Source organism: Phaseolus vulgaris, chromosome 1, assembly GCF_000499845.2.
Source record: "Phaseolus vulgaris cultivar G19833 chromosome 1, P. vulgaris v2.0, whole genome shotgun sequence".
NCBI classification, from domain to species: Eukaryota; Viridiplantae; Streptophyta; class Magnoliopsida; order Fabales; family Fabaceae; genus Phaseolus; species Phaseolus vulgaris.
In genome coordinates this window covers 40870198-40896539 of record NC_023759.2, presented here as the reverse complement: position 1 = coordinate 40896539, position 26342 = coordinate 40870198, and the positions used below count along the sequence as shown (strand labels likewise).

Here is a 26342-nt window from a genome sequence, read left to right as displayed (position 1 = left end):
AAATTAATTTAATTTGGTATGTATAAAATTTTCTAATTAAAAATTATTCTAAAAACATTAATATTATATCTCTTTTATATAATGGTGTAAATAATATTGTATTTTGGTTCTTATTTATTTTAAAATATTTAGAATATTCATAATAAATTATTTCAAAAAAAGATAAATATTTATTTCATCCACTTCTACTCTATCATTGTCCTATATTTATTTGTTGGAGTAAAAAGTGAAGGACTGAATCAAGACGAAGTAGAATTCGGTATGCATAAGGTTCACAAAGTTAAAATTAAAGTTGGTAGTGACTCTTTTAATAATTTTGATGAGTATTGTCACAGGTTTTTTAACAAGTAGGAGGATGTTGAACGCGTGATAATGTGAATTATAAAGTAAATTTTAGTATTAAAATCATAGACAGTTTTTTACACTTAAAATATTTATTTCTCTAAAAAAGGTTAGTATATATTTTTTCAATATTGTTATTATATTTTTATTACATATACTTTATTTCAAAAAACTATAAAGAAAAAGTTTAAAGAATTGTTGTTTGAGAATAACTATCTTATTAAATTGATAGATGTCAATTATTTTGCAAAACAATGGTTGTTTAACGACAAAATGTCATTGTTATGCAAAATAATGACTTAAGTGATTAAATAGATCTTAAGCTATACATGTTAGTTATGAAGTAGAATAGAGTTTAACACTTAAAGTGACTAAATAAACACTCAAGTGAGAAGTCAAAAATGATTTCAAAATGTGGTTGTAATTTTTCTTGTCCAAATTCTACTCAAGCCACGAAGAGAACTACATAATTAATAAGAGGTTGTTTGAGCAACCAATCGGTGATCAAACAACATGCATACTTTTAGTAAGAAAGAAATATGTTGACCAAGTAACGTGGTTGAGTTTAACCCTTAAGTAAATGACTCACTAATAGACACTTAACTAAGAAGATGGTATGCAAACATGAAGCATGCTATTGCTAGGGGCTGGGGGGATTTTGGTAGGTATTATAAGTGAAATTTGGAATCATAGGAATAGAGTGGCTTCTAAGAATGAGCATGTTGATCTAGTTGAGGCTTTTACTATGGTACAAAGGAAAACTTGATCTTGGATTACGGTAAAAGAAAGATTGGTTGATTTCTCTTACTCAGATTGGTGTTTGGAACCCCTTTGTTGTATGAAATATTTGAGAGATTGATGTTTGGTGTGATTTATGTTTAATGTTTTGTCCAGGTTTGGAAGTTGTGGTGTGTTTTGTGAAGGTTTTCTTGGTTTTTGTTTCTTCCTGACAAGGTCGGTTTGATGATTTTGGTCTTTGATTACGGTAAAGGAAATATTGGTTGATTTATCCTACTCGATTGGTGTTTGGAACCTTTATGTTACATGAAATATTTAAGAGACTGATGTTTGGTGATTCTTGTTTAACGCTTTGTCCAAATTTGGAAGACGTTGTGTGTTTTGTGCAGATTTTGTGACTTTTATATCCTCATCGTAGGGTCGGTTTGATGGGTTTGGCACTTGGGAGTTTGATTTACTTTTGTTTGCTGGCAAAGACTGAGTTTAGTTGTTGGAATTTTGTGTCTTGTTTTGAGGATGTGTTCTTTGGAGGGTTGATGTAATTGTATATTCATGTGCTTGTGTATATGATATGTTAATGTGACTGATGTGTTGCAGTGTTGGTTGGATCCCCGACTAGTTGAGTGCTAAGAAACTTGTGTTGAAATTATTTATATAAGGATTGAGACATCCCTGAAATACTTTATTTTATTTTATTTATTTATTGTTGATAAAAAACGATATGCAAACCTGTAAATATGAGTTCAAAAATGGAGAGAAATATATATGTTTGCACTTTTCTCTTCTTTGTAAACGTAATATTATTGTGTCTATATTCTTCAAGAAAATCAAATCACCAACTTCCAAAATAAATTTATTGTTACTCTCGATGATTCTCATTTGTATAAATATGGCACAATATGTCACTACTTTGAAATTGAGTAAATTTTATTTTCTTAATAAGTATAAGTTGTTTTTGTCTTTTATCTTGTATTAATCATTTAATAAATTCGTAATATTTGAATATGTATGACGAAACCGTAAATTTTTATTTGAAATTTTAAAGAGATGAGTAAAGTGAACTTTATAAGTTATTATTTTATTAAAATCGTCTCAAGAGATAATAAATTGCTAAGAATAAATTTTACTAAATTGGATTGTTCTGTACTTTGTTGCATGAATTCAGAATAATCCATAATATGTTTTTATTATCCTAAAAGAAAAAATTAAAAGTGATTCTTATAGTTAATTGTTACTGAGATAGGAATCATTACTTAATAATTAATAAGAAATTGTTATAATTAAACTAATGTTATAATCATGTTGCGTATATATTTTGTTGAAGGTGTCTTAAATGTGTACTCAAGATTAAGTTATTTTAAATATAATGAAAATATATTATTTAGTCAGTTCCAATTATTAATTTTTTTCAAATATTTCATAATCAAATTGAAAATATTCATTCTATTAAATTAGGAGTTTACAATTGATAGAAATTGACTGTACTTCTTTTTGGATAAGATATTCTGATTTATCTTTTTTTAAACTATAATAAAATAAAAAGTTATGTATACTAAAGTCTTTTTGGAAGAAGCTATGCCTCTTGTATTATCAATGCTCCTTGTTTTTCAACAGCTACAAATCTTGTCATCACCACAACAATGTTTTGGTGGTGGTTGTCCTTAACCTTTCTCATTATAGATAAAATATATCACCATGTGATATATAAACTTCTTTCTTCTCTATCTTTCAACACCAATAATCGTTAATACATATATCATCATGTAAATTTAGTTTTTTTTTTTCTAGTTTAGTTTGAAGAATTTCTAAATATTTGTACTAAGATAAATAAGATAAATATTAAGATGAGGGATTGTAGTATACTATTATAACATTTATCTCAAGGAGTAAATTATGAAATATTTTAACATTTTAATTTATACGAAAATTTGTTTTTCAATAACAAAATACTGACAATAACAATAACTCATTCATTCTAATAATTTTTTTATTATAAAAACAAAAATTTCAAAATTTGAACAAAGATAAAAATCAATTTTACCTGAAAATATATAGACCATATTTAACCCTAATAATAATAATAAATAAATGTTAGACTTATAAAAAAATATAAATTAAAATTTAAAGATAAACAAGTTTCATTACATAACAGTAATTTTACTACTAAAACAATCATAAAACCAATTATTGGTTTGGTTCTACCTTCTTTCTTCTCATGGTGGGGGTAAAAAAAGTGTCGAAATCCAAAATTTATCTATTCATGCAAATAATATTTTCATTTAGAGTTAATACATAAAATATGTTTGAGAAGAAAAAAAATGCAGTTTAAAGATAAACGAGTAGATTGTGAAATTTATTGAATTTCTTCTATATAAAAAAAAAATCTGAAATGATACTAAAATAACGGTAACCAGAATTATTAAAGGGTAAAGCTGTGAAATTGACATAGAATACACGTGTCAACAGTGTCTTCGCTGAGATTACGGTGGAAAAGGACTTCAGATCTCATCATATTCTTCTGAAACACTCCTTTCATTTGTCATGCTCCTGTTTATCTAACTCTAGTATGGGATTTTTCTTTTCAAAATTTCATGACTTCTCAACAATATATACTTTTAGCTGAAATTTGTAAGTTTTTTTGGGGCCTTCTTAAAGTTTTGAAATATTATTAAAATATAAATACACTTTATTTAATAAAGATTTTTATTTTATTACGGTAAAAAAATTATATTTCACCTGATTAAAAATCACTTTTAGTATAAGCTAGTTATTATCAAAATCAATCAAATTAATTATTATTATTATTATTAGATTTAAGTATGTGTGCATATATAGTCTTGCAAAATGAGTGATTTCTTTTTTTATTTTGGTCTCTATAAAAAATTATTTTCATTCTAGTAAAGTGTAAAGTTTATTTTAGCTTTTAAAATATATGGATTTAATTTTAATCACTGTAAAACATTTTTCGTTTTTTTCAACGGTTCCAAAATTTTAAATTAATAATTTCTGTCATTAATATCTATTTTAGGACAAAGAAAACATATGTTTTCTAGATATCTTTTAAAAAATTAAGTTACTACTTACATTATATCATAATACCAATATACATCATTCAGAATGTTCGCTTACGTAATTTAAAAATTAAAACAATGAATATCAATTTTAGAAAAAACTAAAAATAAAAAGATATAAAAAAAATCAAAACATGCTTATTTTAAAGGAACAACAAATATATTTAACTATTATTATTATATATTTACTTATATAGTTATATATTATAGTGTGGTTTTATATCTAAATAAAGTTGGATTAAGATGAAATTATGCTTTGTATCATGTTTGCCATATTAAAAAATGTGTGTGAATTAAAGATCGAAGTCAAGTTAATCCAACATCCACCTTGAGTGAATCTATAACATCATGATGTGGTAGAGTGTTGGATTGTATTTTGTGTCGATTAAATTACAAACTGAATTAACTATGATGCAAGATTATAGTTAATGCTGGTCTTCATTGTCAAGATTAAGAGGTTTAAATTTATTATATATGATTAAAAATAATAATGAATATCGTTACATTATATTTGTGTGTATACACAAACTTCCACTGTAATTTTTTACCATTTTTTACCATTGTACGAAATAAAGGAAAGTTAAAAAATAAATACATATGTAATATACCTACCAATTGCGATTGTTCCAATAGGTGATGTGACAGAATAATTCTCCGCTGAAAAGATTCGACATTCCACGGAGAATATGATTGAGTGTGATTAGGAAACTAACGATTAATTTTATATACTATGCAATTTGCTTGATCAAAGATATAAAACTTTACTTTAATATTAATATTAGCTTCGTGGTCTAAGTATAATAAATAGGGTATTTGATTTTCATTCCTACATTTTTCTCTTACACTCTTACATTTTTTAAAATATCCAAATTATTATTATTTTTTAAAATATCCAAATTATTATTGAAAGTTATGTAATTCTAGAATAGAATGTGTTCTATAAACAAAAAGTTATTTCTCGAATAAGAAATTTAAAAGATAAAAAAATCATTTTGAAATATCTTTTTGAAACACATTTTTTTTTACTTTCATAACAGTAAGAAAAGTATGTTCTGAGAAATATTCTATACAAAATAATTCAGAAATAATTTTTAAAAAGAATAAAACAATTTTTTTTTTAAATATAGAGTATAAAGCAAAAGGACACATTCCAATAAACATCATCATAAACACATTATTATTTTCACTTATTTTATGTCAAATTTTAATAAATACTAACTTAGACATCAAAATATATTTTTTTCAAGTAACTTACCCTCTCTATTTGATATCAAATCTAATGTAACATAGGTGTTAGATGTAATTAGAATAGGATGCTATATGCAATTAGCAAGATAAGAATGACCATATTTCCTGGCTATACAATAAGAATATACTTCTTCTTAACAATGTTTTTCTTAAGATTTCCAAAATTAGTTGTTGAAAATAAAGTGTTCCCACTCTGCTGTATTTCTCACTGCGTAAAAAAGTCACAAATGATGTCAAACACTAATATTTATTTTAACGTTGATGACATTTTTTTTTTGTGTGAAGTTGCTAAATAATTCGAAATTGTTTTGGCCAATATTGCATTAACAGTGTAAATACTCTCTTTCCATCGTAAAATTGCTTTAAATTATTGATTTGATTACTTTGAAGAAATATTAATTTGTGATACAGTAGATGACACCGTGCAGATGACATGACATGAGAGTGATATATAATAGTGACATTTTGTCTAAGAGTTGTCCTCGATCCATTGGTGGGAAGACAAAAAGATTAAGGAGAAGTCATAGGAATTACTCCTTACTATTAATTAGTGCAAAATCTAACAAATTATAACGTACCACAACACCGTTGGAGACTGTCGCATTTTTGTCACATAGATACACTGATACGAGTTTTTGGGTCCCAAAAACTTTCACGTTTGTGAAGTAAATAAATAGGGTCCATTTAAGAACTTGTTTCGGTCAATAACTAGGAGTAAACAATAACGTCGTTGTTTTTGTTCTCCAATAAATTTCATACAATAATTATCACTATTTCTATTATTTGCCAAAAACAAATTATTTCAAAATTACAAAATTAGTCTTATGTATAAAATATTTCTAAGATTATTTTTCCATTCATAAATACTTGTTCATCTTCATAACACTCAAATGGTAACTATATTCATACACTCTTTATTTTAGTGTAATAATTAAACAATTATGACTTCTGCTTAAGATACAAATTGAGTCAGAAATTAACATTTGAGATGTGTCAAAATTCATTGCACCTCAATATCTCAATATAGTCAAAGTAGTTTACTGCATTTGTTTAACAAAGTTGTGATTTATGTTCTCAATGAAATTAACATATAGTTTTCATTATAACATTAAAAAATACAATTAAATAAAAATATTATCACATGTATTAAAGATGGTGACCGACCAACTTCTTTTTATTTATTTTTTTAGATTTGTAGTTTTGAAACTTTTTTATTTATATATTTTTAAATTATATTTAATTATATAAATATTTTTAAAAAAATAATTAATTTAGTTTCTTTCTTGTTCAAATAATCGGTCATGTATTGAACAAAGTTTACATTAGAACAAAATAAACACTTAAGTTATAGTACTATAGTACAATTTATAAATATCAATATTTATTTATCACTTAAATGATATTCTTATCCATTTAGATACATCTTTAAAAATATGAATATTAGTTTTATTACTAATTGAACTAAGACAAATTTTTGTCTCATTTTACAAAATATCTATTTCTCAATACAAACTCAAAATATCTATGTCCATATATAAATAAATTTTTTTATATAATTTTTACTCAATATTCTCACAAAAAATACAACATCAAATGATTATATGAATCCTATCTAATCATCAATACAAACATATATATGAATCAATTTTGTTAATATCATTGCATGTATAATCCAGTATCAACCATACAATCCCAGGTAAATGTTCATCTCATTAATATAACTATAATGTATTAAATTAAACTTGTTTATAAAATTCAAAGGTTTAACCTATCTTTGAATCCAATAAAATACAATCATTCTGATACTAACAAATATATGGAAATCTCATATAGCGTTTACAAATAATCTTAACTTGAAATTATAAATTTAGCCAACATGTAATTGAAACTTAACATCATGAATAAAAAATTTCAAACAAATATAGACGTATTTTGCAACTTATTTACTGAATAAAGTTTTAGCTATTTTTAATTTGCCCAATATTGACTTTTTTATATATTTAAGTTTAGATAAATTAACAATTGGGAGAAGAAGAAAAATGATACATTAAAGGCGGCATTGATTAAGCAATAATGATTTAGAGCAGTAAATTTTGACAGTTGAGTTCCTTCTTTGATGTGATGTGGCAGTAGGAGGCAGCCAAATGCGTCTCTATTAATTCTAATTAATGCGTCGGCCACAACCAAATTTAAAAACAAATATTATTTAGCGTTGATCTAAACCTATAAAAATATAATAATAACTATTATTTTTCATAGGGAGAGTAAGATTCATTTTCTATGAACATCATTTTACTTTTTAAAATATTGTATAATATTTTTTTATAAATTTTTTTATGTTAATTATTATTATTATATAACTTGATATTTAAGGTTGACATCTTAAGTAACAATAATTATTTATCATTATATAAAAAAATTATTATTAAAAATATATATAAAAATATGAGAGGATATTGTTAACAAAAACGATACATAGGTAGATTATACTTATTTATAAAGAATTCTAAAAACAGACTAGATGAAAGCCTATTATACCAATGAAATGATTATATGTGAATAAATCATAAATTAGTCAACTTATAGCACACACATTCCCTTCACGAAAAATATGAGTAACATTAAACCTGATTTTACCACAATAATTAAGACAAGTATTTCATCAATTACGAAGCATCCACAGAACATTAATCCTAGCAGTAAACGCAATACAAACCAAGACATAATCACATTCAAACCAGACATTAGTAAACTCCATAAAACTTAGCAATCATAGCAGTCTAAACTTCAAGAAACGCAGAGAAAGCACCAATAAACTCCTTCATACTCCCACGGAAAATACCTCCACATGCAACAAGACCAGGATACCCCTAGCAGCCCCATCATAATTAATTTTAACCCAACCCGGTGAAGGAAACTCTCATCTAACAAAAAAAGGACGAAGAAATTTACCCCTACGAATATTAATACCAAAAAACTTAATCACGTTGAAATTCAACATATCATTCTTCATTGAAACTATACGAATTTCCCACTAGACAAGTTAAATCTTTAATTACCAAAATAGCCTTAGAAACTTCAATCTTATCCTCAAATCTAGTATAATTCCTCATACGTCATATCATCCAAATAGAAAAAGTTATCACAACAAGTTTAATCAATTTAACAAAAGAATACCATCACTCGAAAGAAGATCATTCTTATTAGAGGAATGAAAAGTAAGAAAAATCTGTCGAACCCAACTCCAAATATGCAAAATATTAGAGCATTCAATAAATAAATGTTGAACAGATTTCTCATGCTTTTCACAAAGCGTACATATAAAACATATATGCGAACCTTTATTGAATATGTTGATCTATAGGAAGCCGCCCATGAAAAACTTTCTAGAGTAGGAGAGTTTTGGAAGGCGAAATAGATGAAGACCAAATGCATTTACCCCAACCATAAGGAACTCCTGGTTCCAAGAAAAAAGTCCTAGTGATTTAAGAGTGAAACGACCAGACTTATCTAGAATCTAATTAAGAATATCTTGTTCCTTCCTAACCATGATATGATTAAAAATTTGAGGCATCTGTTGTAAAGATAAGGGAGTATTCCAATCACAACCTGTCCAAAATCGAGAGACTGTATCCGGAATGCTAGCACCATCAGATAACCCTACAATATTTGCTAAAGTAAAGAAGTAGTAGAACACTATTTATCATTCCAAAAATTAATAAAACAATTTGTACCAACAATCCAAGAAGTATAATAAAGTACAGTAGAATAAAACTGCTTACTTTCAGGCCAAATAGATGAGGATCTATAAACCATTCTAAACTCGTATTTTGATTTAAGAACCCTGACTTTCAAGAGCAAAGATCAAGGTCTGTTACTATAAGCAAAGTTCCAAGCAAGCTTAAGAAGATATGAATTATTTTCATGATGAAGATTAATAATCTTCAAATCTCCATTCTCAAAAGGAGAATAAATCTTATCCCAATTCACAGTGACTGTGCCTTTTTTCATAATATCACCAGTCCAAATAAAATTTTGACACCACTGTTCAACTTGGTTAAGAAGTAAAATAGGCCATTTATACATATTAAAGCTATAAACTAGAAGTATAGTAATCATCGTATTGACCAACTGAAATCATGCTAAGAGATTTACCTTTCCAAGATGATAGTTTCAATTTGACTTTATCAGCCACAGGTTGAAGAAATTAACACTTTGGGGTTCTAATAAAGATAGACACTCCTAAATAATTGAAAGGAAAACAACCATGACTACAAGAAAGAATACATTGAATTGTGTGAAAAATCTAGTAAAATTATCCATGGTGAAAAAACTACTTTTAGAGTTATTAACATATTAACCAAAAAAATCACCATATGTTTTAATAAAAATACTCAAATTTCTAAGAGACTTAATACCCCCTACAAAAAACAAATATTTTATCAGCATATAAAATATGAGAGTGAGTGAGATAACCTTGCGGACTAGCCATATGTAAAATTTTCTTATCATTCACAAGCTTAAATATACCTCTACTAATAACTTCCTTTGCAAGACAAAAAGTAACGGAGACAAATGATCACCTTATCTGACACCTCTACTACAAGGAAAAAAACCCACCAAACTGTCATTTATTATGAAAAAAAGCATAGCTGAACAGAGAATTGTACTAATCCAACCGACAAACAAGGGGTGAAAACCATAGCGTATCAAAACTAATAATAATAACTTCCAACTCAGAGTGTCAAAGGCTTTATGAATATCAACTTTGTAAGCCACATTACCTCCTCTAAACTTTTTAGAAAGCATGTTAATAGCTTCAAAAACAATATTAATGCAATCCTGAATTTGTCTACCCTGCACAAACCTATATTGATTAGGAGAAACAACCATAACTGCAATCCTATCCGTCAGTATCTAGGAAATAATCTTAAATTTGAAATTAGCACCATCAGATAACCCTACAATATTTGCTAAAGTAAAGAAGTAGTAGAACACTATTTATCATTCCAAAAATTAATAAAAGAATTTGTACCAACAATCCAAGAAGTATAATAAAGTACAGTAGAATAAAACTACTTACTTCCAGGCCAAATAGATGAGGATCTATAATCCATTCTAAACTCGTATTTTGATTTAAGAACCCTGACTTTAATAGAGTCAACACCCTGAATCTTAGGAATAAGATATACCACATTACTGTTCATTCTAGGGAGAACCCAGTTTTGTTTTAAAAAATTGTTGAACAACATTGCAAACATTTGCCCCAATAATGTCCCATCAAGAATGATAGAAAACACCACCAAAACCATCATACCAAGAGCACTATTACTATTAAGATTAAAAACAACAATCTTAATTTCCAAAAAATCAGGAAGAACATTTAATCAACATCATATTCTCCTTAGAGGAAACTAACTCAGGAATATAAAAACCAATAAAATCTTCCATGTTACTTGTATCCGAAACATTAGAAATAGACTTAGCATAAAGATTTTTATAAAAGTCCAAAATATGATCCTCAATGGGTTTAGGATCCGCAGTAACCTCATTATCAATCCATAGACATGAATCCCACTAGAATTATTTCTCCTTTTGACCACAGCATGGAAAAAAAGCAATATTTCAATCTCCATCTTTGAACCATAACATCTTAGCCCTTTTTGTCCAGAACAAATATTGACAGTGAAGAGCATGATCAAGCTCATCCTTAGTAATCTTTTTTTGTCAAAGAAGCCCATCAATATCAGACAAACTAGCAGTCTCTAAGTTTTGTTGAATACCAAGGAGGAGACTCTGCTTAAGAAGAACTGCATTGTGAACATTACCAAAAGAATTTTTATTCCAGTCTCGGAGCTCAATTTTCAACATTTTTAACTTATGTTGCAAAATAAATATAGGACAACCAACAACCTTATTGGCCTAAGAATCATGAATAAACTTCAGACATGAAGTGTCCTGAAGCCACATAGAAAAGAAACAAAAATTGCTAATCTTCCTCAAAGAATTACTAGCAAGAATAGGAGAATGATCAAAACAATTTTTAACAAGAACTTGGTAAATACAAGAATCACATTCATCTAGACACACTCAATTACATAAAGTCATATCCAGTTTTCTATAAATTCTACGTAACCCTCTTCTTCTATTACACAAAGTATAACTAAATCCAGTAAAAGCATACAAGAAAGATCATTACATAAAAATCACTTTTTATTTCTTGTATTTTTTTAAAATTAACGTCAAAATTCATCATCCTTCAATTCTCAACTTTCATCTGTTTTTTATTTAAGTTACTTTCTAGTTCTATTTTCTATCTCAACGATGACTTTATATTCCTTCAATTTTAAATTTAAATATTTTAACTAATATTTTGAACTTAAATAAAAAGATACATAAATAAAAAAAATTATATAAATTAAAAATTATATTATTTTTAAAATTAATATACACAAATGTATAATAATAAAAATAAAAATTATTACACCAGTCAAATTTTAACTCGATAAAAATAAAATAATATGACAATAATGCGGATATAGCACCTGTATTTTGCTAATAATTAATAATATAAAACGGAGTTGTAAAATATACAAGGGTAGTATAATTAAGCAAGATAATTAAATATTAATTGATATAAGTAATAGTAAATTTAATCTTATAACAAAGTGGTTGGACATTTGAAGTTTATTCATATTCTTTGTGGGAAAAGTGACTACAAATAAAGTTGGAAAATTAATTTAAAAATTAGATGTTAGGTTCTTGGCTAGGATAAAATAAGGTGGTAACATTTATTACCATTGTTTGGAATTTCAACATTTACTAAGAAAAGCCATAAATTGGAAGTTAGGTTTGTTTTTACTTCTTATCAGAAACAAGCATAGCAAAGGTTTCACTTTCTCACGGTGTTGTCGCTTTTTCATGGGTAGGTAAGGTTGTCACATTTTGCCTTGATTGTCGCATCACGGGTACCAAATGGACTTAAAGCGCCACACAAATTTACATCTAACTTTCTTCATTTTAATTCAAACACTCCTATTAATCATTGTATTCTTATGTTATTTATACCACATATATAAACAATTCTGTTACTATGTAATTTTCATTTAGATTTTTTTCATCCAGTTTTATTTTTTTTACTTTTAATATAATTTTAAATAAGTTATCTATTCTATTTATTTGTCACATTTTCTCTTCAACCAGTTTTTTAATATATAATGAAAATAAAAGTAAGATATAATTATAAATATACATTTTTTTTCTTAAAAAATAATTATTATACAAGGAAAGAAAAAGTACTCTATTTTTAAATTATATCATAATATAGGATATTTATTATAATTTATATGCTGAAAATATTTTTGTTTATTACATATTCTGACAATAATATAATTTATATATTTGGAAGAAATTATTTAAACTAATTGTATAAACATTTCCCATTTTTCATTTCTCAATTCTCTTATTCAGCTTTTTGCTTAGTTTCATCACTCTAATTTTTATATATTTTTCAGCTTACCAAATGAAGCAGTAGAATAAAATTCGTGTGACCCAATCAAACAAAAATAGTAGTATTATATCTGATAAAGGTATTTGAAATAAAAATATAGTGGTATTTGATGAAGGTAATACGCCTTAAATTAGTAATAAATTAGTCAACGTATTTTTATTTTAAAGAGCATAATTCCTTTTCATGAATGGTAGGTATGGTATGAGAATGAGAGTATGAATATGAAATATGAATTTATGACCTACACGGGCCATCACATCATCGCATATCTGTCATCTACTACTACTATATTGTTATGTATGCATTATGCATGTTCAATTTCAAGTACCGGTTTCATTATTTTCATTATTAGTGATTCTTCACTCGTCAACATGGCGGTACAATTCCCGAGGCAACCCAAGTATAAGAGGTAAAATAATTATAATAATAATAATTAAGAAAAAGGTATTTTAAAAAAGAGAGAGAAATTAAACGAGGCAATTCATCACGGAAGGGGCGAACATGGATGATGGAGCTGCTTCCAGTTTTTCTCTCTCTAGAAAACGCAAAAGCGAATAACTGAAACCCTAGCCTCAGTTTCTGTGTGTGCGTGTTTGGTATTATTACTTCTGTTCCACGCATCGAATTCAATTCTCTGTGATATGAATCTGTGAAATCAATGTGCCTCTTTCGGAATCGCAGAGCGAGTAACGGTTCCGTCGTCGTTTACCGCTGACCGCTATCATCGATGAAGTCATGGCGCTGGTGGCAGAGGACTCTGATCCTCGCTCTTCTCTCTCTTTCCGTCCTTGCTCCGCTCTTCCTCGTCTCTCACCGCCTCAATCTCACTCCCTACGGTAAAAACAAAAAAAACTTAATCCCCTCTCATGTGAATTTCTATTTTCCGCGTGCTCTCTTTCCGTTTTAGTTGACCTTTTGCGTTTCTGTTGAATTCCGTTGCAGCACGACTGGAGTTTCAAGAAGATATATCCAGTGTTGTAAGCATATTGCTTCTCAAGCCTGGTCACTTTATTTTGTTAATTTATTTGAAATTTGAATTGCTTCGGTAGCTTAATTTGTATGTTGCTTGAAGAGAATGCCTCTTAGATGGAATGTATTGAAATATTTCTATCTTTATGTTTTTGTTCTCAGTGAATTTTTATTTATCGGTGAGTTGAAAAGTTTGCCGGCCGATAGTTAACTGGAACTTCGTGTGCTTTCAATAATTTTACTTATGGTTAAACTGATTTTTAATAGTTAATTATGTTAACCGGAAGTGTTTTATTTTTTTAATGTTTCTTCAGCTCCAATTCAAATTCTACAGCTAACGATGCTCTGCTGTGGAATGGAGATTGATTGTTATCTTTTGTTTCTTGCAGACATATAGGACAGATCCTTTACAGCTAAATGCTATTGAACAGGTAGTGGAATATTTTATTATAATTTTTGCCATCGTATTTTATGTTTCAATTCTTCTGGTTTTCCCCATGAATAAAAGAATTGAGTTTTCCTTTGTTATTTTTTGCCCTTTTTGTGCAATGCAGGAAGGTGCTGAAGAATTAGAAGAGCCAAAAGAAGTTGTTTATATAGAAAAAAAAAATGGTCCAATAAATAGTTCCATTCAACAAAAGGTTAATGATTCTGAGGAATCTAAAATCGAAGGGTACAGAAATAACATTTTGGAAAGAAATGGTTGGTGTTGGTGCACTTTCGAAATTTTGTGGTTTACATAATGCCCGTCCAATCTGAAAATTTTGCCTTTTCCAAGTTTCAGAATTCAACCGGAACAAAAGACAAGACCAGAAAGCTCAGCGGAAAGGATTATTCTCCGTAGTTGGGGATGAGGTTTGTGCTATTTCTTTTGAATTACTGACATTTGAATTTGAAGGCTGCGAGACTACTGCTATTGTTCTATTGGATTTTTTCCAAAAAAGTTATTTGAAGATTCTTCCGTTCTCTCTTCCTGAGAGAAGTTGCATTTCTCTCAAATTTCAGAAGATACCAAGATTATTTTCATACTCTGCAAATCTGTTAAGATCTTCATTTCTTAACGGTCATCTTCCCATTTCATGTACATAACTGTAAATTTATAATGAATGCATGATTTGGCTTGTGTTTTAAAAATTGCTATAAATGCATTCGTATTCAGTTAAATGAACCGAATTGATGTAAAATAAAAATAAATTATCTGACATATCACTTGTGTGCTTGGGGTTTTATTTTCAGATTGCAACATCTTTGACACTAATGTAAATGATGTTCATGATAAGAAATTGGATTCTTGCTTGTCCATGGTGCACCTATTATGCACTTTCTTTTACTATTCTAAATGAGATTATCGGATTAACTGTTATTTTATGTATTTAGCTATAATATAGAGTATCCTGTATCCGTTACTGACCTTATAAGGTATTTTAAAGGTTATCAAACAACATAGCCTTTTAGTTCCAATCTGAGATTGTAGTTGGATAATTAATACCTCTGACCGCTTTTCAAAAAACAACATAGCCTTACTTTTTGCATACCTCTGACCGCTTTCCATTTTCTTTTACATTATCAAATGTCAATTCTTTCCCTAGAGACTGAATCCATTCTTTAATGGCTAGCTAGGTGGGAAAGTTTGAACCATTTTTACAAATTAACTACTAACGTGGATTTGTTGTGTATCTACCGGAAATTATGATTTATTCAAAGGATTCGGGGTTTTCCGGCTAGTTTTCTACAGGGGTCAGTTTTTATAATTGAAGCCCAACTTACTCTTATGAATTATCCAAGGTCTTGTTTGTTAAGCAGGTTATTTACCTATTCCATTCCGAACACAAGAATTTGAGTTTTTTAGCATGTTTTATCATATCTCCATTTGTGGTGGAAATTGCAAACTTTACATTTTTTTTATATGCCTATGTGTGTTGGATTAATGTATAAATGCAAATTGGACTGTAGAGAAGTTATATTCACAAAGTTATATATATTGTTTTTTGAATTTGGTTTTATTTGCAGAACATATTTAATTTAACAGTCACACATAATCAGAGCATGCACACTCATCCTCAAAAAACGACAGATGATAATGTTGAAGTGACAGATAAGCAATCTATGCCAAGAGCAACCCAAAATCATCAGATTTCACGTCCTCAGTCTCGGAGAGTGTCGAATCAGAAGGTTTTGGAAATTAAGGATCAAATTATTCAAGCCAGAGCATACTTGGGGCTTGCTTCACCAGGCAGCAGCTCACACTTGGTGAAGGAGTTGAAGCTGAGAATTAAAGAGATGGAACATGCAGTTGGAGAGGCTACTATGGATTCAGATCTGTCAAGGAGGTAAAATTTTCTTGTAATCCTACAACTTGAATTTAGTTTGACAGTTATTTATTTCCTTCAATTACTATAATGTAAAGGTTTCAAGAGAAAACTAATGCTTTGATCCTTGAAAAAATACATTATTTTTTCTATTTCTTCCCGGAACTAGTATCATCAATTGATTCCCTGTATATTTCAATTTGCTCGCATTTGGTCCTTTCAAACTGCTTTTGATTGAAATAAATTAAATATACGAGGTTTCAGCAGAGAACATTTAAAGTGGATGGATTACATTAAGAAACACGTTTTCAGGGACCAAAACATAATATTTTTTGTTACAAGACCATACTAAATCTTTGGCAACTGCTTGTTTACCAATATAAAAGTAGTGTTGAAGAACATTCACGCTTGTCATTTTTATGTGATATGAACTGTTAAAAGAAAATCAGATGTTTTTTAATCTGAAAACAAGTGAAGTTCACAGTGCTTTGCAGAAAATGAGACACATGGCGGCTTCACTGTCTAAAGCAGTCCGTGCTTACCCAGACTGTGTTGCTATGACAACTAAGCTCCGTGCAATGAATCATAATGCTGAAGAGAAAATTCATTCTGAGCAACAAGAAGCAACATATCTTGTTCATCTTGCTGCAAGAACTACCCCAAAAGGTCTTCACTGTCTTTCTATGCAGCTAACTGCAGATTACTTTGCCCTGAGACCTGAGGACAGGAAGCTTCCAAATGAAAATAAGATTAATGATCCAAAACTTCATCATTATGCTGTCTTCTCTGACAATGTTCTTGCATGTGCAGTAGTTGTTAACTCCACTATCTCTAATGCCAAGGTAAATGCAATTTTTAAATGGATTAACTTTTATTGATTCGGGTGTTTCTGCTTTTGCTTTTGGATAATGTTGAACCCTGATGCAATGCTGAGAAAAAACATTGATACTAGCCAATTGAATATTAACAAGCTTAGCTATAGTTCATTTCAAGTTAGTTGTCCCTTAGTGGATACTTTTTGAATAGTTGATACCCCACATGGCTTACCCTTATCAGCTAAAGTTGCCTGTCTACAAAAAATTGCAGCTCATGTTCAGAACATAATGATTGTTTTATACTCAAGATTTTTCTTCAACTATTATGTAGTCAAAACCATTGGGGTGGGTGGCCATAGGACAGGCAGTATGAATGCATGAGTCTGGAACCAATTTGATAAAATTCCTATCTTTCCTTGAACCCACCCCACTTATAATTGGCATTTGATTTTTGAAATATTTCTGTCTACATTGAAAGAGTTATCTTAGTTGCACTGCTGCTCAGGGCGCTGCAGAACATGCTGAAGAATTAAGAAGTCAAAGCAGTAAAAACACGAGGAATATGAATTTTTATTATGGAATGACACACTAATAAGTCAATCATCCTATAAAATACTTCCCTCTCCATCATTAACTAGCGATTAAACTTTGATTTTCTAGTTAGGTTGAGTTGTTTATACTTTATTACGTGTGTTACTTGTAGTTAATACGAGAGATGCAGTAAGAAGAAAGATATATGAGATCCCTTAGCAAGTAACCCATTCCCATGAGAATGCAGTCTTATGTACCCACATCAAACCCTGTCACTTAATGTTGAGTTGTTGAAGGCAGAATTTTTTATTTATTTATGAGAAGTACTGACAGTATACTATTTTTAAACGCACTTTATTATTGACTGAAATTTATTAGAAATAAAAAAATAAAAAATAGTGGGTCCAACATCTTGTTTACGGAACCTCACTGTTGATTTTGTAGTTTCCAATAAATTTTAATCAACAGTAGAAAGTGTGTTAAAACAAGTGTATTTTAGTGTATGTTGTTAGTATTTCTCTCTATTTATTTACAACATTATGAAAAGGACATAAATTGATCCATGTAGAAGATTTCACTTAATAAGGCAAGGCTTGATTGTAATATTATATCGGTTTATTTTGAGTTCGTGCAAAAATTCTTATTATTGAATATGAAGCTCATGGTTAAGTCTGTGTGTAGTGACAAGAAAGTGTGACAATGACTTTTAAATTGCAGAAACAGGGGAAACTTGTTTTCCACGTAGTGACCAATTCAGTTAACCTTCCTGCAATCTGGATGTGGTTCTTATTAAACCCTCCTGGCAAAGCCACAGTCCACGTACAAAGCATAGAGAACTTTGAATGGTTGCTCAAGTACAATACATTCAAAGAACGTAGTTCCAGTGATCCAAGATATACCTCTGAGTTGAACTATCTGCGTTTCTATCTTCCAGATATCTTCCCAACTTTAAATAAGGTTCTGCTCTTTGATCATGATGTGGTGGTGCAACAAGATCTCAGTAGACTGTGGAATGTCAATATGAAAGAGAAAGTAATTGCAGCAGTCGGCACTTGTCAGGAAGGGGAAACTTCATTTCATAGGATGGATACGTTCTTAAACTTCTCAGATCCATTCATTGCAAATAGGTTTGATGTCAATGCTTGCACGTGGGCATTTGGGATGAACTTATTTGATTTACAACAGTGGAGAAGACAAAATTTAACTGCTCTCTATCACAGTTATTTGCAAATGGTATGGTTAAAGAAATGTCGTTTTTTTGTTGTAGACCTACTATTTTTTTCTCTGTTAAGAGAGTATGCATGCTGTTCTCTTCTCACACAATTTTCCTACATTTAAGTTTCTTCAAATCTTGAGTTTGGCTTCTAGCATTGATAAAATAAACGAGCTCCCTTGAAATTGGATTTGCATTAATCGTGGAATTCAGATGTTATTCAAAGAAACATTTTCATTTTTCTAATTTCAAATGGTTGAATCTAATGAGCATATGTGTTGAAGTTCTTGTTTAATTTGCAGTTACATGGAAGACAAATTTTTTTCTATTAGGATTATATGTGATGTGTTTCTCTATGTTGTTTATTTCAGGGTTTCAAGAGACAATTGTGGAGTACTGGAAGTCTGCCTTTAGGCTGGCTGACCTTCTATAACAAGTCTATGATTTTGGACAGACGGTGGCAGATTCTTGGCCTTGGTTATGACTCAAATGTTGATAAAAACCAGATTGAGCGGGCTGCGGTTATACACTTCGATGGAATTAGGAAACCGTGGTTAGAAATTGCAATGGGAAGATATAAAAGTTACTGGACCAAATTTCTGAAGTTTGATCACCCTATTTTGCAACGTTGCAATCTTCAGGCGTAGCTAAAATTTGAAATATAACATTTTGCTCCTGGCAGGTTTTATTTGAGTAATTGGCTGGCATATTAATTGCCTGCTTCAACCGATTCTTTATTGTTCTTGGCGATTCTTCTTGTAAAGCCCTTCATAGATGCATAAAATTTATGTCATATATATTTTTTTAGAAGCTTAGCTAATTTGTAGGGACATTGAGATGAAATAAGATTCGCGTAGGCATTTTAGCTGCTTGGAGATGCTGTTGCTGGTTATGTACATAATTCCTTCCCGTGGTCTGTTAGATCGTGCTACCCTGTTTACCACCAATTTAAGTCAATTACGAGCGGTCTGGAAGTTAAAGTTAAATTTTACTTTCAGCTACTATTTTATACACAATTGTGGTTGCCATTTGAGTTGTGTGCTATGTGCTCATTATGTATGTTACATGAAGCCATGGGATTCAAGTATTGAAAGTAATAAATTTAGAGAAAAGTTTTGTTGATATTATGAACAAGAAATAAGATACATTTGACAATGTTTATAATAATATAATAATATTTTTAAAAAAAATAAAAAATGAATTGTTTATAATAATATTTTTAAATTAAAAAATAAAATAAAATATTAATTTATTAAAGTGTAAAGTGTATATTTTTACTGTAGAGTGTTAATATCTTAGCACTATTATTATCCGTGATGGATGTCATATGGGGGTTCAAATTGTACTCTTCTCCGCTTCTTTTTAAGTGTTGGAAAGAAAGGAAGCATTATCTAGTCGTGATTTTTTGGACAAATAACTTTATTAAAGATTTCTTAAATAAGTATTTATATTTAAGTAGCTTTTTTAATTAAAATAAAACATTTAAAATGTTTTTATATCATTGTAAGTTGTTTTAACAAATTATCTTTTTTTAAAATGAGATGAAAATAGCTTCTAAATATTTTCGCAGTTTTTTTAATACTTACATAAATGAGGCAGGGGTAAAGCCAACATCCAACGAAGCTATGATTGAGTTAAGAAATAAGGGACTCCGAATGGATTGCGTGACACGTGGAGAAAACTTATTGGGGTTTTTGCAGATATGGATATCAACGAGGGGTTGTCATCCATCCAATCCACGGTGTGTGGTGTGATGAGCCGATACTGCACTTCCAATAATAATAACAATTTTGAAATATTTTCTAGTGCGTACCGTGACAAAAGCGTAGCCATACTCTGATTCATCACTGAAGAAAAATGGCAACCATCATCGCCGGCAGCCCAACAACATCAATTTCTCGATCAGGTCTTGTGCTCAAGCGACCTTTTGGGGTCTCATCCTCTACCGTTCTTGGTGAGTGAGCTTTTTCATTGATCATAACTTTATTCAAGTTTTTCCTTCAAGGAAGATGATAGGATATATGATTCCTTTCAGAATAAACCTGCAATCAATTAATCTGTTCCTATTTCTGATTTTCTTGTACTCACAACGTTGTGGAACACGACGTAGCAATTTCAGAGTTCTCATACTTCACGTTTAGACTGATAGTTAGGGTTTAGATTATGCTGATTAATGAACCAACAACATTTTTTTCCTTACATAATTGTATAGGATTGCCAGCAATGAGTAGGGCAGGGAAAGTGAGGTGCTCCATGGATGAAAAGCCTTCCGTGCAGGAAAACAGTTCAAATGTGGGAATGGGAGCATCCTTGCTAGCAGCTGCATGCGCCGCAACCATGTCAAGCCCAGCCATGGCTTTGGTGGATGAGAGACTGAGCACTGAAGGGACAGGGCTTCCCTTTGGGCTTAGCAACAACCTTCTTGGTTGGATTCTGTTCGGTGTCTTTGGTCTTATATGGGCTCTCTACTTTGTCTACACTTCCAGTCTTGAAGAGGATGAAGAGTCTGGATTGTCCCTCTAAACCCCAACTCATTATGCATTGTATAAATTCCAAATACTTATCTCCTCCTCTGTTGTATTAAAATCTACTTGTGTATCCAACTTCAATCTTCCCAAGTTATTGATTTCTTCTCATGCAGAGCTTTCACATAGCTTCTTCTATACTCGTGTTTTACCTTTTAAGGTTGCCTGTTTATTGGTAGTATAACATTCAATTCTATCCCTGAAATTAAGTGGAAGTGGAAAAGTATAAGATACAATTCTATCTATTTAGCCATACATGCAAACATCTAATTAGTGGTGACAATGAAGATAAGTATTCTTCTAATAAATGTATAGATTAAATCAAAATATAAAAATGTGATTAAGCTTAGAGCTTAGAATCCAGCTTACTTATAATTTGTATTGAAAGTGAAATTCTATGTCCATTGGATGTCATTTGTATTTAGAGCTTAGACTTTAGGACTTTTAATTTGGTCTTACTCGGTAAATGGGTATGGCAGTTGGGGTCAGACAATGGTGGTTTGTGGAAGGAGATTATTGATTCCAAATATGGGGTGAAAAAGTCTAAGAGGAGGAGGGAAAGACAACAATGACTCTCTTTGGTGAAAAGATTTGAGGGAGGTCTGGAGCTTGGAGGGTTGGGGCCGGAATTTCGAAGAAGCCTTAATCTGGAAGGTGGGAACTGGGAAGGAAGTTTTGTTCTGGGAAGATAATTGGGTGGGGAGAGGGGCCTTGAAGACGGTTTTCCCAATGTTGTATTCCCTGAGTGTGCCAAAAGCTTCTGGGATGACAGCATTTGGGGGATGGAACAACGAAAAATGGCTTTGGAATTTCGTCTGGAGAAGGAATCTATTTGAATGGGAGAAGCAAATAGCGAAACGACTTTTTCAGGAAGTCCAAGGTGTGAATTTCGACTTGGATAAGGAGGACAGGTGAGTGTGTAATGAAGGAGAGGAGCTTAGGTAAACGATTAAATCGTGGCATACCTCCATCTAAGGGAGGATGGAGTAGGGAAGAATGAGACGGTGTTTAAAGAGTTTTTGAAGAGTAAAGTCGTACCTATTGCTTTAGTTACGGCTTGGGGGTGTTGAAAAACAAGTTAGCCACTAAGGCTAACCTGGAAAGGCGCGGGATCACATTTGCAAGCTCCACATGTAGTCTTTGTGGGGTCGAGAAGGACCAGTACCCATTTGTTCTTTGAGTGCATAGTTGTTTGATTATTGTGAAACCATTGTTATGCATAGTTGGATGTGCATAGCGTGTGTTTCACAACGTCGCATTGTTAAATTTTTTTTCAGTTTAGGATGAACAATGTGTCTGCTTCGAAATTTAAAAATACTTCTGGATCACATAATCTAAAAATGAAAAAATGAAAAATTTTATATTTATAAAATGTAAGATAAAATATATTAAGATAGTGGAAATAATGTTTTTTAAAAGATTTTTAATGTCCAATATGTTTTGGACTTTAAAGCTGGTTTTTTTTACATAAGTGATGTTATGCACAATTGGTTACTACTTTCAAAAAATCACTTTAAAATGAAGAAGCACTACTTCAATTCATATATGAAAATTGTTCCATATACATGCACGACTTACGATTTTATTTTTCCAATTATGTTCACGTTTTTTATTTTATTTTTTTAAATTGTGTAAGTTTTTTCTTGATTTGTGTTGAAGCCATGCTTGATAACATGTTTTTTTTAAGACGTGCTAGCACTACTTCTATTTTTTATTTATTTTGTTATTCTTTACTTATTTTTTATGTTTAAAATTTTTATAAATTTAGATTATGTAATTAATTGTTTATATGTTAATTGAATATATTTTTCATAATTTAAAATATTAATATGGACAAGTATATTTAAATTATTTTTTCTAAAATAGTTAAACATTTAGTTAATTAAATTAATTAAGTATAATTAATTTTTTTATTCTTACATTTAGGGTCAATATTCAATTTAATACAGTGTTTATTAAAAAAAATTAATTTGGTCTTAACGTTTTTTAAAATGTATTTAAGTTGGCTCATTTTGTTAACTTTGAACTAACAGTGTTAAGTGTTACTGATGTGACACAGATAACTACAAACGTGAACTCTGATTTGTTGTACACATGAAAGAAAGCGCAATTGTCACACTAAGAACCAACTTGTTGGGTCCATGATGATGTTCCTTCTTGCGAGTAACAGTGGAACAACCATCATCATAACCACCTTCATCATAATCTCCATCACTATTGTTATCATCCGTAGAAGAACACTTGGATGGTGGAGGAGACATCGACCTTCCAAACTTATCACAGTGAACCAGATCGGGTATGACAGACAAGGAATAAGGAACAGAGTCTGAGAACGAGTTGGAATCCAAGGAGATGTTTTTCAAAGAAATGAGGTCCCCAATGGAAGAGGGTATCTCACCCTTGAGTTGATTAAAAAAAAGGATCAAAACTTGGAGGGTGTCCAACATGGCGATGGAGGTGGGTATGTTGGAGGTTGATGGAAGAAATATCGATGTAGGTGAGGCTGGGAGGGAACTGCATGGGGTGAAGGGCAGTTGAGGAGGAGGACCTTTAATGCATTGCACAAAACCAACCCTAAAAAGAGGTCAAATCCTAAACCTTACATGTGGCCTACCTATACAACAAATCATAGTCCATGTTTGTGTAAGAATATTATGTGGCACCTCACGATTATTTATCTTATTAATTGATCAATTACCATAATTATCCTATTATATTATTGGTAATTACTTGATGGACGTAATTACTATTACCATAAATAATTAAGGTTTCCCCTTGAGTGTATTATAAATAGAGATTACCAGACAACTAAAGAGACACTCTCATATTCTAACATCACACGGCTGAAACTCATTCCCTAAAGGGATTTTCGAGCCTCTCATCTCTTTGTCTCTCTACTCACATAATTCCATTCTAAGCGATACACCCTAAAGGGAAACCCGATCAAGATCATGTCTTCGTCCCTCAGCCATACGATCACGGGTCTACCAGGGAACCCGATCAAGATCATGTCTTCGTCCCTCAGCCATACGATCTCGGGTCTACCAGGTATTATTTAATCATCATTATTCTCGTTTCATTATATGATTGAGGAATCCTAATCCAACATGTGGTATCAGAGCGTTTATGTTGCTTAATCGATTCTTCTTTCGTTTTCCCTAAATTTGGAAGAAACGAAGATTTTGATTCAACCTATTGATTTTCGATGTTTTTATTCTGGTATATTATTGAACCACTTATTTTCGAAAATCCACCTTGATATCATAAAAATAAATTTTAATTTTTTCGAGATCCATAATTATTTTAAGATTTTGAAATTTTTTGTTTAAACTTAATAATAGGAGTCTCCCTTCTGTCCAACGATGATGGGTTATGTCTTGTTATTTGAGTCTAATTAAGCACCTTCACTTACTTGTGAGTACACTTAATTATTAAATATTCACATGACATTTGCCTAAAAACACAATTACTTCTATTTTGTCCAATGATGTTTGTTGCACTTGTGTTTTGCAAACTTAATATGTGCATAAGCTTAAATGTTCACTTCTGTCCAAAGATGATGTGTCACATTCTTATTGCACATACCTTACTTATAATTGTTCATTATGCTTAAACAATTGGTAATTAACCAAAGTGAAAGTTGATTATTTAAGTAGAACCTAATCTAGTCTATTATTTTGATGTTATAATATATTTTATCACAACTTCATTATCATAATGGTTCTTACTTATGTCTGTTTTAGATCTAAGTTTCCCTTTGTCACTCTAACTTTTTCCTTAGCCTAAGTATCTTAATTTGTCGTCTAACCAACCCCTAATATGGAAATTGAGACCTTGACTGATGAAAATCAGTGAAGGTTTCCTAGTCCACTTCATTATGACTTCTCTTCCTTCTGCGTTTGAAGCCTTCAAAGTCAACTATAATACTCAGAAGGACAAATGGTCCATGAGTGAGTTGATTGCTATGACTGTTCAAGAAGAAGAGCGCCTGAAGCTGGAGAAACCAGATGTTGCTTACCTCGTGGCTACTGAATCGAAGAAGCGGAAGGGCAAATTCCATTGAAAAGGAATCTAATAAGGTCCCTAAAACTGATGCAAGTGCACCCTCCAGCTCTAACAAATCCACTAGCAAGTTCTACTGCAAGTTTTGCCGCAAGGTAGGACATAAGCAGTCTAAGTGCTCCAGCTTTAAGGAGTGACTAGCTAAGAAAGGTAATCATCTAAATATGATAATTGAGTCCTTTAATTTAAATGTTCCAACTAATACTTGGTGGTTTGACTTGGTTCTATGGTTCGTGTGACCAATTCAATCCAAGGATTCCTTACAATCCGGAAGCTGGAAAGAAACCAAAGAACACTTAAGATGGGGAATGGACAAGAACTATTTGTCGAAGCTGTGGGAACCTTAGAATTACTTATGAAAACTGGAAAATGTATTAAACTTTATGATACCTTATATATTCCCGAAATTACTCAGAATCTTGTATCAGGACCAAAGTTAGACATTGATGGTTTTTATGTTTCCCATGGTCATGGCACACTTACTATTTCTTTAAACTCTCAATTGTTTGGTACTGGTTTTCTGGATAACGGTCTCTATAAGTTAGAACTAGATGATAACTTCTCCAAATCTTTGTTATCATATAATATTAATGAGAACTTAACAAAGACCAAGAGAAAACGAGACTTAGAAACTTCATGCATGTTGTGGCATCAACGTTTAGGCCAAATTTCACGAGATCGCTTATCTCGACTTGTGAAGGATGAAGTCTTACCATCTCTCGATTTCACTGACTTTGGAACATGTGTCAAATGCCTCAAAGGCAAAATGACATCCACAACTAAGAAAGGTGCCACTAGGAGTTCAAAATTATTAGAACTTATTCATACTGACATTAGTGCCCTTACAGCATCGTTGGAATAACAGGACATAATTCATTTATCACTTTTATAGATGATTATTCTCGTTACATGTACTTGTATCTCATTAAGGAAAAATCTGAATCACTTACAACTTTTAAAGATTATAAAACTGAAGTTGAAAAACGACTTGATCTTCAAATAAAAGTTG

The 26342-nt window shown here is 30.6% G+C and overlaps 3 protein-coding genes across 8 annotated transcripts; 2 read left to right on the top strand and 1 right to left on the bottom strand.

The window, feature by feature from the left end:
- The first annotated feature begins 13145 nt into the window (after positions 1-13145).
- Positions 13146-19774, top strand: LOC137814268 (probable galacturonosyltransferase 6). Of its 6 annotated transcripts, none has more exons than XM_068616900.1 (10): positions 13146-13318; positions 13591-13745; positions 13852-13886; positions 14268-14309; positions 14433-14580; positions 14663-14733; positions 15889-16208; positions 16672-17029; positions 18251-18766; positions 19118-19774. In XM_068616900.1, exons 2-10 carry the CDS (start codon positions 13637-13639, stop codon positions 19391-19393), a joined length of 1875 nt encoding a protein of 624 aa, XP_068473001.1. In that variant the 5' UTR covers positions 13146-13318; positions 13591-13636; the 3' UTR covers positions 19394-19774. The 6 variants fall into 6 exon arrangements, with proteins under 6 accessions (XP_068473001.1, XP_068472998.1, XP_068472999.1 ...); XM_068616897.1 differs by having other exon boundaries at positions 13199-13318; positions 14657-14733; XM_068616898.1 differs by having other exon boundaries at positions 13236-13505.
- Positions 19775-20362: 588 nt separating this feature from the next.
- Positions 20363-21399, top strand: LOC137814267 (photosystem II reaction center W protein, chloroplastic-like). Its single transcript, XM_068616894.1, has 2 exons — positions 20363-20700; positions 20959-21399. The coding sequence occupies exons 1-2, from the start codon at positions 20604-20606 to the stop codon at positions 21267-21269; spliced, it is 408 nt and encodes a 135-aa protein (XP_068472995.1). The 5' UTR covers positions 20363-20603; the 3' UTR covers positions 21270-21399.
- A 1935-nt stretch (positions 21400-23334) lies between these two features.
- Positions 23335-23718, bottom strand: LOC137816045 (receptor-like protein 51). The gene has a single exon (XM_068619147.1). It carries the CDS (start codon positions 23716-23718, stop codon positions 23335-23337), a length of 384 nt encoding a protein of 127 aa, XP_068475248.1.
- Positions 23719-26342: the final 2624 nt, after the last annotated feature.